General features: G+C 45.8%; 1 protein-coding gene across 3 annotated transcripts in view; it reads right to left on the bottom strand.

The window, feature by feature from the left end:
* syndig1l (synapse differentiation inducing 1-like) overlaps window positions 1–15,670 on the bottom strand; it is a 129,875-nt gene that overhangs the window by 64,161 nt on the left and 50,044 nt on the right. For all 3 annotated transcript variants that reach the window (XM_080202296.1, XM_080202297.1, XM_080202298.1), the window contains exon 2: window positions 6,419–7,009. In XM_080202296.1, coding sequence (XP_080058422.1) covers window positions 6,419–6,856 — 438 coding nt within the window. In that variant the 5' untranslated portion in view covers window positions 6,857–7,009. The remainder of the gene's footprint in view (window positions 1–6,418; window positions 7,010–15,670) is intronic.

Raw genomic sequence — 15,670 nt, forward strand, 5'->3', positions numbered from 1 at the left:
GTGCTCTGGTTTTCTTCCACACTCCAAAGATGTGTGGGTTGGCTATGCTAAACTGACCCTAGTGACATGGGGACTAGCAAAATAAATCCCTGGGACAACAGGGATAGGGGTGGCTGCTTTGCTTTAAACTCAGTGGTCCAATTCAAAAGCCTGTTTTATTAAGTTGGAACACTGACTACTTGGCTTTGTTGCCACCCACACTCTGCAGTTTAAAATCCACACATAAAGACACCTGCTCTTTAAAGAGACAATGCTGTGTGATTTCTTCTTTTGGTTTTAGCATTTCTTTTCACTATTTACATTTGTCAAACACCACATTTTTTAACCTTACATGTGCAACTTTACAACACTTCTCAACTTTCTTTACGCTCTCTATTCTAAAATGTGCAACTCTGATGTAAACTAGGGTTGCCAACCCTCCAGGATTGGCCTGATGTCTCCGACCATTGAAGGTCAATCTCTGTCACTCTGGTGTGCACGGCTCTGGACGTGAAATAGATTGTTCTTTTTGTCATTTTCTTTGAATATTTCTCTCGATAGACCTAAAAATTTTGAAAATGGGGAGTAAAAAGTCTGACAAATCAAGCATCATCCAATTGGGTAACGAGGTCTCTTTACTGTCCAATTGGCAGTGCGTTATGAGGGTGGATCTATTGGTCAACTAATGGCTGGAGCGTGAGGTCAGGTCATGTAATGAACTGTGCAGGAATGCACTCAATCAGACCTGTCAACCCTATTTTTTTTCATTTGTGTGCATGGGCATCCCTTGGAGGGCAGTTGAGAGTCAACTGGAGGCTGGAGTCACATGTAGACCAGACCAAGTAAGGACAGTGGATTTCCTTCCCTAAAGGACACTGGGTTTTTCCAACAATCAACAACGGTTTCATGGTCATCAGTGGATTCTTAATTCCAGATATTTTTTATTGAATTCAAATTCCCCTATTTGCTGTGGTGGGAATCGAACCTGGGTCCCCAGAACATTCGCTGAGTTTCTGGGTTAACAGCTATAGTGCCACTAGGCCAATGCTTCCCACTTATGTACACAACCGATTAGCATTTTACAGAAAGCATTATATAAGAAAGGCTCGTCAGGTCAGATTAATGGAGTCCTCAGAAATGGGATTTTGGTTTGCAAACTTTCTCTCAGACTTTCTCCCAGAATGGATGACATATTTTTGGAGCACTACTGCTCATAGGCTGGGTGAAACAGGTTGACACTTTATCCTGTTTGCAATCTGCCCTCGGGTATTTCCTTCGTTGTTCACCAATGGACCTTCTGTTTCTCTGAAGTTTCCCACCACAGCTGCTGGTGCCAAAGCCAGGATCAAAGATACTCATCCACAGAATCCCTACAGTGTAGACAGAGGCCATCTGGCCCATCGAGTCTGTACTGACTCTCTGAAAGAGCATCCCACCCATACCCTCTCCTCTGCTCTATCCCCGTAACCCCACACATCTACCATGGCTAATCCACCTCATCTGCACATCTTTGGACAATGGGAGGAAAGCAGAGCACCCAGACGAAACCCACGCAGGCACGGGGAGAATGTGCAGACTCTGCGCAGGCAGCGACTCCAGCCGGGAATCGAACTCGTGTCTCTGACATTGTGAGGCAGCAGTGCTAACCAAACCATAGGGATTCAATCTTTTATAAGTGACAACGCAATGACGTTTGCACAACTTGCAGCCAGGGGTCACCTGATCTAAGATGGAAGTATGGTGGAGCCATGACAGAGAACATCCCGGTTTACCCCCTTCCATAGTGGGTGCCAACTGCCATTAAATGTAATCCTGGAGGTTCCATCACGTGACTTTACCCCGCACCCCAGCCATTTGTCAGCCATCGCACAGCTTTCTGAAGCTAATTAGAAAGCAAAAAGATCCAATATTCAAAAGCATGATGCCTGACTGTCAGTTAACAGCCTTTGTCCCACTCACTCCCAATTTGCAACACTTTTATATCTGGTAAAGAACATGACGAAAAAAAAAGCAATGGTTTCTGAACATCCCGATGATTTTTCTCCCAGCAGGATGTCCCGGAGATTGGAGATCCAGGACAATCCTGGAGGGTTGGTAACCCTCCCCCTGCCCCTCCTCCACCAGCAAGGAGTAAATGCGGGGAGGCATTTAAGAAGTTTAACTGGAAAATCTTTACTGAGATAGTCAGTCAGATGGTCGGACTGGTCAGATTGAGGTTACTTAATATTCTGAAAGCAGCTTGAAGAAATTCTCTGACAGATGAGGGGGAGAGAGAGAGTGGACAGGGATAAAATTGTTTCCCTTGGCGGAGAATTCTAAAACGGGGGGAGATAAATGACGGAAGGTTAGTGGGGAACAGGAGGATGAATTTTTTTTTATGCAGAGGTGCTGAGTGTCTGGAATTCACTGCCCGAGTTGGTGTGGGAGGCAGAGACCATAAACTCTGTTAAAAAGTACCTGGATCTGCACCTTAAGAGCTGAAAGCTACAGGGCTATGGGCTGGGTGCAGGAAGGTGGGATTAGAAAGGGCACCTGGGTTTCTGCGAGCTGGCATAGACAAGATGGATCGAATGGCCTCCCTCTGTGCTGTCACTTTTCTATGGTTGTACACCTTCGGGTGTTCTCAATTTCCCTCTGTGCATTTAATCAGGTCCAAACTCTCCTGTCATTGAATCTTTAAGTTTATTTATTAGTGTCACAAGTAGGCTTACATTAACACGGCAATGAAGTTACTGTGAAAATCCCCTAGTCGCCACACTCCAGCATCTGTTCGGGTACACTGAGGGTGAATTTAGAATGGCCAGTGTATCTAACCAGCACGTCTTTCCGACTGTGGGAGGAAACCGGAGCACCCGGAGGAAACCGGGGAGACCGTGGCAGGCTCCGCACAGACAGTGAGTCAAGCTGGGAATCGAACTCCCGCGTCCCTGTGAGGCAGCAGTGCTAACCACTGTGCTGCCCTTTCCCTCCCATTTCTCTCCCACCTTCCACCCCTATCACAGGCCTTCAATGTCCCACTCACTTCTTGCGCTAAATTTATTACATTTCCAGCTTTTCCCAGCTGCCTGAAAAGTTAACGCTATTTCCCACTCACAGCTGCTGGACCTGCTGAGTATCCCCAGCATTTTCACACCTTATCTCTATGTGTTTGGAATAAGATTTACAGGCTGTTCCTGAGTGCGAGATTGTTCCGTATATTGGCACATGCCCCTTTAAGGGAACGATCTGGGACTCCACTCTGGGTGGGGCATGCCTTGCCAGTCTTGGTGCTGAGTGTGCCAAAGAATAGACATATTAATAAACCGTTCCCAGTTAGTCTACCTCCACTAACCTCCTGGTCTTTTATTAGTTTCTATATCTGACCTCACGCGTAATAAAGCCACGCACCCACAAAACTGTCGGGTTAGCAGAAAGGAGCAGCTGGTACTTGGCAATGTAGCGCGGACATCAAGCAGTAATGTGCCAGTTACTGCAGGCAGCGGACAGATAGCCTCGAGGGGAACTGTGCCTTTTCTGTATAATCCGCTACGTACATACTGTAAATAGTATAAATAAAGCAGTTTCTAAGTAATAGCCCTGATACGCCTGCAGCCTTTCCTTGTTTAGCACATTCTAAGAGCAAAACTAAGTTTCACAGCCATCAGGGAGATGTTTCATTCATCAGGCTGGCCTGGAATGGAGCTAACAGTCATAAACTCAGTTTATTGCATAATCTAATCTCCTGCAGCACCTCTTGTAGCGATCAATCATTACTAAATTATCAATTTTATAATAGTCATCTTTTGCTGAAATGTGGTGACCTAATATTGTTTAAATCATAGAATCCCTACCACGCAGAAAGAGGCCATTCAGCCCATCAAGTCTGCACCGACCATAATCCCACCCAGCCCCTATCCCCATAGTATTTACCCTGCTAATCCCCCTGACACTATGGGACAATTTAACATGGCCAATCCACCTAACCCACACATCTATGGGCTGTGGGAGGAACACAGTAAGAAATCTGACAACACCAGGTTTAAGTCCAACCGATTTATTTGATAGTAAACTCACTAGCTTTTAAAGCTTGTGAGTTTACTATCAAATAAATCGGTTGGACTTAAACCTGGTGTTGTCAGGCTTCTTACTGTGTTTACCCCAGTCCAACGCCGGCATCTCCACATCATGACTTCTGTGGGAGGAAGCCAGAGCACCCAGAGGAAACCCACGCAGATATGTGGAGAATGTACAAACTCCACACAGACAGTAAACCAAGCCTAGAATTGAACCCAGGTTTCTGCCTCTGTGAGACACAGTAAGAAGTCTCACTACACCAGGTTAAAAGCTGCGAGGCAGCAGTGCTAACCACTGTGCCACCAAGACGCCCTGTAATGGATAGGGAAGAATGATGGGGTGGGTCTGGTGGGAGCTATAGCTAGAGGCAACATAATGACAACTTAATAAAGAGATATAATTAGCATTAGGATGGTGATCAGAAAGAAACATTCATGTTAATATGGCTCTTTTCGGCAAATCCATCAAATGATTAGAATTGAATAATAATCCTGAGAATCATTGGCTGGAGAGCCAATGACAGCCTCACCTCACACTCTCGGGAAATCTGCTGAATAAGCACTAACCAGGCACTTAACTGGGCAGTGACGGTCCTTGCCTGGAATCAAGGACCCAGGGGAAGGAGTCCCACTCACCCACTGGCAATGTGACAATACTATGCCTTCAAGAAATGTATTTTGATCATGTTGCTCTGCAGGATGTTTTAACAGTCCCTGGGATTTTATTGGCACCATATTCACTGCTGGCGGTGTCCTCTATTGTTACTGAAGCAGTAAAATTGACATCATTTTTGTTTTAATCTGAACTAATGCAGTGTTCCTTTTTTTTGTGTTCCCCTGAGATGGCAGGGTCAGCTTGACTGGGGGGTGATTGACAAGTCAGGTTATATAACTGGGCACTGCAATGTTTTCCGAGGGAAGTCCAGTTTTAGTTTTGTTTTTCAGAAGCTGCTTGGGGCTGAGAGAGGCAGCAGTGTTTATTCCCCCTGTGGAGATAGAGTTTCTGTTGCCTAAGTGTTGCTGTTTCTGATGCTGCATTTGAGTTAAGAGAGATCAGTCTCTTTCCTCTCTCTAAAGCCTGGAGACTGGGAACTATCAGGGACTAAGTTTACCTCTCTGAAGCTTTTCTGCTTTGAGGATATATCCTTCTCTGCAAACTAATGTTGGGATCTCTTTGAAAGTGTTAAAAAGCTGGATATCTGGCATGATGTGAGCATACTTGTTTTCATGCTAACTAATTCTGAAGAAGGGAGTATGTCTGTGGCATATCACTTTATCTTGGAACAACAGAGATAGCTAGCTGTTAAGAGTTATACTGTGTCATGTTTAAGTCTTGTAATTGTAAGAATTATGCTAATTTTTTTGTCATATTCTAACTGTGCTCTTCAATAAATTTTGTTGATGAAAGCTTCCTAGTGCATCACTTGAATGATAACTGGAGTGAAACATTTTATGCTCACCTGTGCCAAATTCAAATGTAAAACTTAGGCCGGAATTTTACCGGCACACCTGCCCGAGGCTCGTAAGATCGCGCCCAAGGCCAACGAGGAATGCGAGCTTCACCTGTCCCCATTTCGGGGCAGCCATGTCGGTAAAATCTTAGGGTTCTAGACTAACATCATTAAACACCTTGGAGTTTCCAGCCTGTGTCTTAACATCAGCAAATCAGAGCTCTTCATTTATTGGCAGCACCACTGGGAAGGCAGTGGCTGCTGCCGGTACTACACCTGCTCAAGGCCCAGGGTTGTCACTGGGTCCCAGGTGCGAGTGAGTGATTAAGTAGGAGGGAGGGGCTTGTGTGGGTGTGGGGGTGGGCTCTCCGCGGCCATCTTTCCTCAATGCCAGGTCTCTCGGTCAGCAGAATGCCTTAGAATGATGAAGCTAATAGGCAGTGCTATCCACCGCTTGATGAATACCAGTCAGATGTTACCAGGCGCCTGTGGGATGGGCCCCTTAAGTGGGTGGCGAAGCAGGACAGCTATCTACAGACTTTCCCACCCCGGACCTGAGCAGGGCAGTGGCAGGGAGGTGCCAGCTTCCCACCTCGCAAGCATCCAGCCAATACAATGCCCACTGCCACCAAACTCACCACTTGGCAGTTCCCTCTTTCTCCAAACTTTGTCACCAAACATCTCCGGGAAAAAAAATGTTGTTGATGGACCGGAAAGACAAGACGCGACTCTAAAAACAATTACCGGATAGAGAAACAGGGCCCTCATATTCTGTGGGTATCCTCCGGATCTCCCAATGTAATTATCCCTCTTCCACTATCTCTCCCGGGGCTCCCGGCAAAAATCATTGCCCCCTAAAAAGATGTTCATAAACATATCAAATGATAGGGTTCCAACAGTAAAACATTTAGGGAGAAGAACTTATTAAAACTCTACCTCACAGTCGTGAAATTCCTCTTCCTCCACCTCATAGGAGACCGTTTGAATTTTAACATCGTTCTCCGTGTAGTCCACAAGTTTAGACTCTGAACGCTCGGGCGAGTCAATAGTCAAGTTCTTCCTCTCCGTGAATGTCGTCTCACAGCTGTCGTTCCTGTAATCCTTCACGCTCTCCTTCGCCTCGTCCTTGTACAAAATAAAGTTTGGACGGTAAAAGGCCTCGACAGCCAAGTGCAACGAGCTGGCGTCCAGGAGCTGGTGGGTGAAGTTGCCTTTGGGTTTACTTTTGGCGGGGTTACTGTTCACAAAGTAACTGAGGATCTTCTCCTTGTAGTGCTGCTGCTCGCTGTAATTGTCCTGGTAACCATAATCACTTTGCACGTGCTTGTTGTTCTTTTCCAGCAGAGGATTCTGAAGTTCGGTCAGGTTTTCCATCCTTCAGACTCAGGGCAAGGTGGGTGGTGGAGGGTGGGGGGAGAGGGAGGGAGGGAGGGAGGGAGGGAGGGGGTAGGTGGGCGGAGTGGGCAAAGAGGCGATTAGTTGACCTTTCGCGTTGTTAGGCCGTGAGGATGATCACTGGCCCAAGGCCTGCAGAAAAGGAGAGAAAATTATATTTGTTGATCTTTGTGCCAACGTCTTAGAAATCGACAAACGAATGCCCTTCATTTCCAGCCCCAGAATGTCAGCTTTTTAGGTGAGAGTGGCACTTTGCCCATCGCAGTCTCCGTCACCGGCTAAAACATCCACTTTTAACTGCTGACCTTCATTGAACAAGCCTCCCTTTTGATCAGTGATGACTTCAGAAACAAGCTAATCATGTCCCCAATGTTTAAATTGATTTATTAGTGTAACAAGTAGGGTAACATTAACACTGCAATGAAGTTACTATGAAAACCCCCTAGTCATGACACTCTGGTGCCTGTTTGGGTACACTGAGGGAGAATTTAGCATGGCCAATGTGTCTAACCAGCGTGTCTTTCGGACTGTGGGAGGAAATGTGAGCCCCTGGAGGAAACCCACGCAGACATGGGGAGAATGTGCAGACTGCACACAGACAGTGATCTAAACCAGGAATCGAATCTGGGTCCCTGCCACTGTGAGGCAGCAGTACTAACCACACTGAGTCGCCCTTGGTGTCCTAATGTCTAAGGTTGGCCAATTGTAAGCTCTGATTTGTCTTTGGGGATATGGCGAGAGGGGTTCACACATTTCCATCTCGAGGCAGCGGAAGCAAAATCCTGGAATTCTCTCCTTAGCGGCAGTGTGGGTCAACCCACAAGGAACTGCAGTGATTCAAGAAGGCAGCTCACCACCACCTTCCCAAGGACAACCGGGGATGGACAACAAACGCTGGCCAGCCAGCAATGCCCATGTCCCACAATTGAATTTAAAAAAAGGATACTCCTGCAATCCTTTCAAGCCAATCTAAGTGCAACATGGATTAGGGTCCGCAAGCACGAGTTGCCTACTCATGTTTTCAGCTGGGATGTAGTCAGGTAGGCCAGGATGAATTAAAGACAGTCTCCTACCCAGTTATCCACTACCCCACCATTCCAATTTAACCTGTCGACTCAAGGTTCTCATTCAGAAGGTTAAAATAAATGGTCTTTTCTTGGTTCATGGAGCATCATGGATGACATGGACAACAGTGCCCCCTATTGGCTCTGCTGTTATGTATTGTGGAACAGTTGAAAGTTTGAGCCAAACTGCTGCAAACATCTCTCCTTGATGCCAACTCGCTTTTTCTTTCAGAAGAAAGTGCCCAAGTCCAAGGGAAACTCTAACAGTAAAAACATTGCTCCATTGGAAATCTCACCCTCATCTGTCGCACTTGACATCTTGGATGTCAAGACCATCGATAATGATAACTGGTTTAGACATAGGGACAGGGGTCAGCCATTCCAATCCTCAAACCTGTTTCAACATTAATCAGTATTTTAACTCCATTTACTTACCTGGATTCCATAATCCTTCATGCCCTTAACCACCAAATATCAATCTCGGTTTTCAAGTTTTCCAACTGAATCCCAACCTCAACAGTCTTTTGGGGGAAAAGTTTCCAAATTTCTGCTACTCTTTATGTGAAGAAATGCTTCTTGACATCATCCCAAATGGCCCAGCTCCAATTTTAAGATTTATATGTCTTTCTGGACTTTTCCGTGACAGAAAATCGTTTTTTTCTGTCTCGTGTATCAGAACCTATAACTATGGTGAATAACTCTTAATCTTCCATACTCAACGGAATACAAGCCTTCCTTACATAACTGATCCTCATAATCTCACTCTCTTATCTCCAGGATCATCCTGAAAATGATAGGCTTGGTTTCTCACCAAGACACACAGCCTCACTGTTGTTTTGAAAATGGCGGAGGTGCATGGGTATCGTTAAGTCTCATGCCTGAACACCGTGCTTCCCATTTTTGCGCAGGCACTTTGCACATGGACGGTTCACAGAACCTACTAGTCATTCAAATCATCGGCTGTCTCCGTTGATTTTTGTATCTCAAGGGTTGTGAAAGCCAAAGGGTGCAGAGTAGATAAAGCAAGTCTTAACTTTGTGCACTTATTTAAAAAGTCAGGGTAACTCTTTGGAGAGATGTGGTACTCATTTGAATCTGGTCCTAGGACACACTTAGAGGGAGGCAAGGTATTGGAATTTCCAAAATTCAGCATGAATGAGCAAAAAAATGTACATTAAAATCTTAAAACTCATTGCAATAGTCAACAGGTTTGTCAAAATCAACTGTCAAAAGGAGTTGTCAAAAGCTGTCAAATCACCATGACATCTACAAGTCCTGCCCTTTAAATTTTTTGAACATAAAAAAGCTTGGGATTTAAAGAAAATACTGTTCTTTCATTCTGTTGGCATAAACCTTAGGACTTCTATGACTGATTTCATAACCACCCATTATCACAGTAGGGTGCCTGCCATTGCACAGTTTGATCAACAGCTCCAAGTGTTCATAGGCTCTTTGAAGTGGAACTATGAATTCCAATGCTTGTTTTAGAAGTGATTATGCACTTGAACTATTATTGCCATAAGACTTTATGTAGTTGAAAGAATATACATGTAGTAAATGGGTTATGAATGGGAGTCTTTTTTCACATATCATGCCTGCAATAAACTTAAACTTTGTTTTATTTCATCTCCACACGGGTCCTGAGGTCTGCCCATGTGTGAGTTGGCATGGTAGGTATAAGGAGTCCCACCCCAGGTCTTGATGGCGAAGGAAGTTGCGGTCAAACAGGTTGAATGTGTCAACCTGCAAATCCTTCCAAAGTACACCAATGGCTGGAGTTAAGAGTGGGAGAGGCTCCTGGAATGGCGCCTCTCGAGTTATAAGCCCCTGGTGACAGACTAGCGACCTGTTCCGGGAATTACTAACGATGGAAACTGATAAAAAAAAATCTGCCATTGGAATTGGGAAGCAATGTTCTTCCTGCATTTTCGAGCGTGACCTGTACCTGAATCTCCTGGGATCAGTTCCTGGAAATCCATCACAATACGGGACAGCCATTTTTAAAACATACTGGATTTCTGGAATTCTCCCGACTCCCGGAAGAACATCTCGGCCAAAGAGGTCAAAACAGTGGGCGGAATTCCCTGACTGCGCTGGTCTAAAAGCCAAAAATTCCCAACTGGAGTCGATGGAGTTTCATATTGTCCGCATCCCGCCCGCTAAAATTCCAGTGGCGGGTGGGATGGGAGAATTCTGGCCAGCATTGCTGAACATGAAGAGCTGTTTGTCTCTTCACACCGACACTCTGGTTGCTTGATTTGCATCTTTTTTTTAGGGTTGGCCAACTTTATGAGGGAGAGAAGGCCCGTGCAAGAGTGAAATCGATCCGATTTAAAAATCAGCAGCGTCCGTAATCAACTGCAGATTATTTATTGATGAATCTGAAGCCATAACGTCACAGGACTTACCCCTTTATGCGCGAGGGGGAATCGAAGCTAACACTTTAGCAGCAGCAGTCACAGGCAGCACCAGTACAAAAGGTTCTGGCTGCAGATCGCTAGCACAGCTCCCCCACCTCCCCCACCTCGATGGGATTCATGAATTTGGAGCAGTTGATCCAGGGCCGTGACCCCAGGATGACTGAACTCGGATCACTCGGTGTTTTTTGTCACACGGGCGTTCTCTGGCCCAGATGACAAAGCCCTCTGAAGTGGAAAGCACAGAGAAAACATGTGTAATAGATGAAGGGTGACAGATATCGGCTGCACAGTCTGCCTGATTCAAGGAGCTTTGAAACAAGATCAAATCTGAATGTTGGGACGTGCAGTTACATCCCAGCCCATGTTTACCTCCAGGTTTTGTAGACTGGCCCGTTTCCATTTTGCCCTCACGTTTTGGGCTGCTGGCAGCAAATGTCATATCTACCCCCAGGGGGTGGCACGGTGGCACAGTGGTTAGCACTGCTGCCTCACAGTGCTAGGGACCTGGGTTCGATTCCCGGCTTGGATCACTATATGTGTGGAGCCTGCACATTCCCCCCGTGTCTGCATGGTGCTCTGGTTTCTTCTCATAGTATGTTAGGTGCATTGGTTGTGCTAAATTCTCCCTCAGTGCACCTGAACAGGTGCCGGAGTGTGGTGACTACGGCAGTTTCACAGTACCTTCATTGCAGTGTTAATGTAAGCCTACTTGGGATACTAATAAATTAACTTTAAACTTGAACAATGCTGCCCCTGAATTAACTGGCTATCTATTATAGAATATCAAATAGCGTGTGACCCCCATAATGTGGACATTTCAAAGAAAGCTGATATACCACGTATGCTGGTTAATTTTAAATGCTTTTCCTTGAGGGGCCATAGCTTGGAAAATGAGATGAGTGCTCATGGGGTACGAGAGCTAAAGGACTTTCCTCCTGTCATTATAACTGGGAATGAAGTCCCAGATTATCGAGGCGGGCATTTTAAACAGCCAACCTCCCACCAACCTCCACCTTGGCTGCCTCCGATCACTTTCCGACTGCACCCGTTCCCCACCCAGCAACGAGGACCCCACCCTTGCGGGCATCTTCTCCCGAGGTGGGCACACAAAACCAGGGATGTTCTAAACTCCCGTTACCATGGAAATTCAGGCCCGTAAAGTCTAAAGACCTTGACTGTGTGCTAGCCATGTCTCAGTGGTAACAACCTTCAGTCTGAGGGTTGTGGGTTCGAGCCTCTTTCCAGAGATTTAGTCGGGTAATGAAGTACTGCACCGTCAGTGATGCAGTTTTTATTCTGGATGCAATGTTAGCCTGACAAATAGCCTGTCTGGTGGGCAGATAAATGGTTTTATTTGAAGAGGAAGTCTCCTGTAACCAATGCCTAACCAATCAAATGTCTGAGTCATTTATTTCATTGCTGTTTATTCTGAACTCCCTGTTTGCAAATTGATTGCTGCGTTTCTTACAGAGGTTACCCTTCAAAATTATTTGATTGGACCATGAACATCCTAAAATTGTTGAAGACGTTAAGAGAAATACAAACTCTTCCTTACGTCCTCGGTCATGCAAGTCCCCGATCTGTTGGGCTGTGCAATATTCAGTTAAGCGTGCCTGTTAATTGTAGGGATGTGGTGATAGGACAGCACACACTTCAATGTTAATTAAAATCACAGTCTCTTGCACTCGTTAAAGGCCAATTTAGGTGCAATGTGGATAACAGACTGAGGGTTATCTGCTCGTGATTTTAGCTGGAGTATAGTGAGGCACACTTGGTAAACCCAAACAAAGTGTCTGGGACATTCTCCTCATGGACCCCCATCACTTCCAATTGACAATGACCTTGGGTGGGATTTTCCAACTGTGTTCACCCCAAGATCGGAAAATCCGGCCCAACGTCAGTGGGTCTTTGCACAGTCCGTGTCCCGCCCATTACGATTCCTGGGATGGGCAGGAGGGGAAAATTCCACCCAGTCTATCCAGCCTCCCCTTATAACCCCAGCCATCAAGTCCCGGTAGCATCCTGGTAAATCTTTTCTGCACTCTTTGACCTTATTAAAGTCATTACACCTCATGTAAGTGATGACTGCAGCCCCCCTCCCCAGTGGATGGGGTTGGGATATGGAAAGAGTCTATTTTCTGCCCTTTGCCCTTGTCTTGGCAATGACGACATTGCCCCACCCACCCTGCCCTTGGGTCTATTGGCACGCATCAATGAAATGTCGATCCGAGTGGAATTTTGAAGCAACCATATGCATTTGTACAACAATGCTTGAAATTTATAAATTGCCTTTAGAATGAGATCATCATTACCATTTAAGGCCTCAGTGCAAGGTTCCGGAAGAGAGTCCTTGAGAATTTGTTTTGAAAAAGCATGGTACCATTAAAGGTTCACCATCGCTCTCGGAAGAAAAGGTTATTGTTTCGGGTTTTTTTTGCAATGTGGACGAATATTTCGATCAAGGCCAGATAAGGAAGGATTGCACAGCTTGAATGGGGGTGGCGTTGGGGGGGTGGTTCCTACGAGCTTAGTTATAGGGGAACCAAGAAAAGGCTGAGGAATGATGTCCAAGGCTGCATCGTAAATAGAGAAAATGTGTAGTGATATGCTTGACAAAGCTGGGAGATTAATCCATTATGTGAAGGGTAAATCCATACCATGCACAGGGATGCTTTCTTGCATAGGAAATTGTAAAGGTGACTCAGATGATTGATGTAACTTTCACAGCTACATCATTTCATTTCCATTGATCAGAGCGAGGAGTGTCGAATATAACAGCATACCTGGAGAATATTAATCAGCTCTGACCCACTCGGGTCGGTCCTGAATATAAGGAGATGGCAAACTTTCACCAAAATTGGGGGCAAATTTACTTTCAGCGCGAACAACATGGTTCTTTGTTCAAATCTTATGGTGAAATTTGCTGTGGTATCGCACACTGATAGTCAACATCAAAGCCCATTATTGAGGTAAAGCAGCATTAAAGTTTCGGTGGTGGGGGGCAGTAATTGGACGTGGGCACTCACTCGCCATTGTATATCCATACATTGTTTCTCATTATTACTTTAATTTCAATTGATGATAAAATAGGAAAACTTGTAAAAGTTGGTGAAGTCAACACAAAAACACAAGATAATAATTTAGGTGGGAACTTTGTAGAGGCTTACGTAAGACAAAGACTATGGGCAGATTTTCCCCTCCTGTTTGCCGTGGGAATCAGCTGGGACAGGACCATCCAAAGATCACTTGACTTCGGACAGAATTTTCCAGTCTTGGGGAGAGGGTGGTGGGAAGATCCTGCATCACATTACACTCAAGACAGACATTAGCCCCATTTGTCTATTCACAGCAAGGAACATCCTACATTTCTGAAAAGAGTCAGGAGTAAGATAAAGGCAATGCGGGAATAAAGCATCATTTTGCTAATCACTAAACTAATCACTAATCTGCTCTGTCCCTGTCTACATCAGAGGGGACTAAGTAGAAAAGGTTGAGAGCTTCAAATTGTTAGGTGTCTAGATCACCAACAACCTGTCCTGGTCCCCTCATGCTGACACTATAGTTACAAAAGTCCACCAACGCCTCTACTTTCTCAGAAGACTAAGGAAATTTGGCATGTTGGCTGCGACTTTCACCAACTTTTACGGATGCACCACAGAAAGCATTCTTTCTGGTTGTATCACAGCTTGGTATGGGCTCCTGCTCTGCCCAAGACCGTAAGAAACTACAAAATGTCGTGAATGTAGCCCAATCCATCACGCAAACCAGCCTCCCATCCATTGACTCTGTCTACACTTCCCGCTGTCTTGACAAAGCAGCCAGCATAATTAAGGATCTCATGCATCCTGGACATTCTCTCTTCCACCTTCTTCCTTCAGGAAAAAGATACAAAAGTCTGAGGACACATACCAACTGACTCAAGAACAGCTTATTTCCTGCTGCTATCAGACTTTTGAATGGATCCACTTCGCATTAAGTTGATCTTTCTCTACACCTTAGCTATGACAGTAACACTGCATTCTGCACCCTCTCCTTTCCCTCTCTATGAATGGTATGTTTTGTCTGTATAGTGCGCCAGAAACAATACTTTTCACTGTATGTTAATATATAAGAACATAAGAACATAAGAAATAGGAGCAGGAGTAGGCCATCTGGCCCTTCGAGCCTGCCCCGCCATTCAATAAGATCATGGCTGATCTGTCGTGGCTCAGTTCCACTTTCCCGCCCTCTCCCCATAACCCTTAATCCCCTCTCTTATCAAAAACCCATCAACCCGCTTCTTAAAAATATTTAGCGAGGCAGCCTCCACCACTTCAACGGGCAGAGAATTCCAGAGATTCACCACCCTTTGAGTGAAGAAGTTCCTCCTCAACTCCGTTCTGAACCGCCCCCCCTTTATCTTGAGGCTGTGCCCCCTAGTCCTACTGTCTTTTTTGAGCGGGAAGAGTCTTTCCACCTCTATCCTATCCATCCCATTCATCATCTTATACGTCTCAATGAGATCTCCCCTCATTCTTCTAAACTCTAACGAGTACAAGCCTAGTTTATTCAGCCTCTCCTCATAGCTCAACCCCCTCAACTCCGGTATCAGCCTAGTAAACCTCCTCTGCACTCCCTCCAAGGCCAAAATATCCTTGCGCAGGTACGGCGCCCAAAACTGCACACAGTACTCCAGCTGCGGCCTCACCAGTGCCCTATACAGCTGCAGCAAGACCTCCCTACTTTTATATTCAATCCCCCTCGCTATGAAGGCCAGCATCCCATTCGCCTTCCTGACCACCTGCTGCACCTGCAGGCTGGGTTTTTGCGAATCATGCACAAGGACCCCGAGGTCCCTCTGCACCGTCGCCTGCTGCAGTTTTTCGCCACGTAAGTAATAGTCCTTCCTACCATTCTTCCTACCAAAGTGGACCACCTCACACTTGCCAACATTAAATTCCATTTGCCATTTCCTGGCCCATTCGCCCAGCCTATCTAGATCCTTCTGCAGACTCTCCACACCCTCCGCACAATTTGCCTTTCCCCCAATCTTGGTGTCATCAGCAAATTTCGACACCCTACACTCGGTTCCCTCCTCCAGATCATCTATATAAATGGTAAATAGCTGAGGCCCCAGCACCGACCCCTGGGGCACCCCACTAGTCACCAACTGCCAATCTGAATAGCACCCATTGACCCCCACTCTCTGCCTCCTATTTGACAACCAATCCTCTATCCACGCTAACACCCTACCCCCAACTCCATGTCCTCTGACCTTCTGCAGTAACCTCTTGTGAGGTACCTTATCAAACGCCTTCTGAAAATCCAGA

The sequence above is a fragment of the Carcharhinus amblyrhynchos genome, chromosome 14 (assembly GCF_965287045.1).
Source record: "Carcharhinus amblyrhynchos chromosome 14, sCarAmb.v2.hapA, whole genome shotgun sequence".
Lineage (NCBI taxonomy): Eukaryota > Metazoa > Chordata > Chondrichthyes > Carcharhiniformes > Carcharhinidae > Carcharhinus > Carcharhinus amblyrhynchos.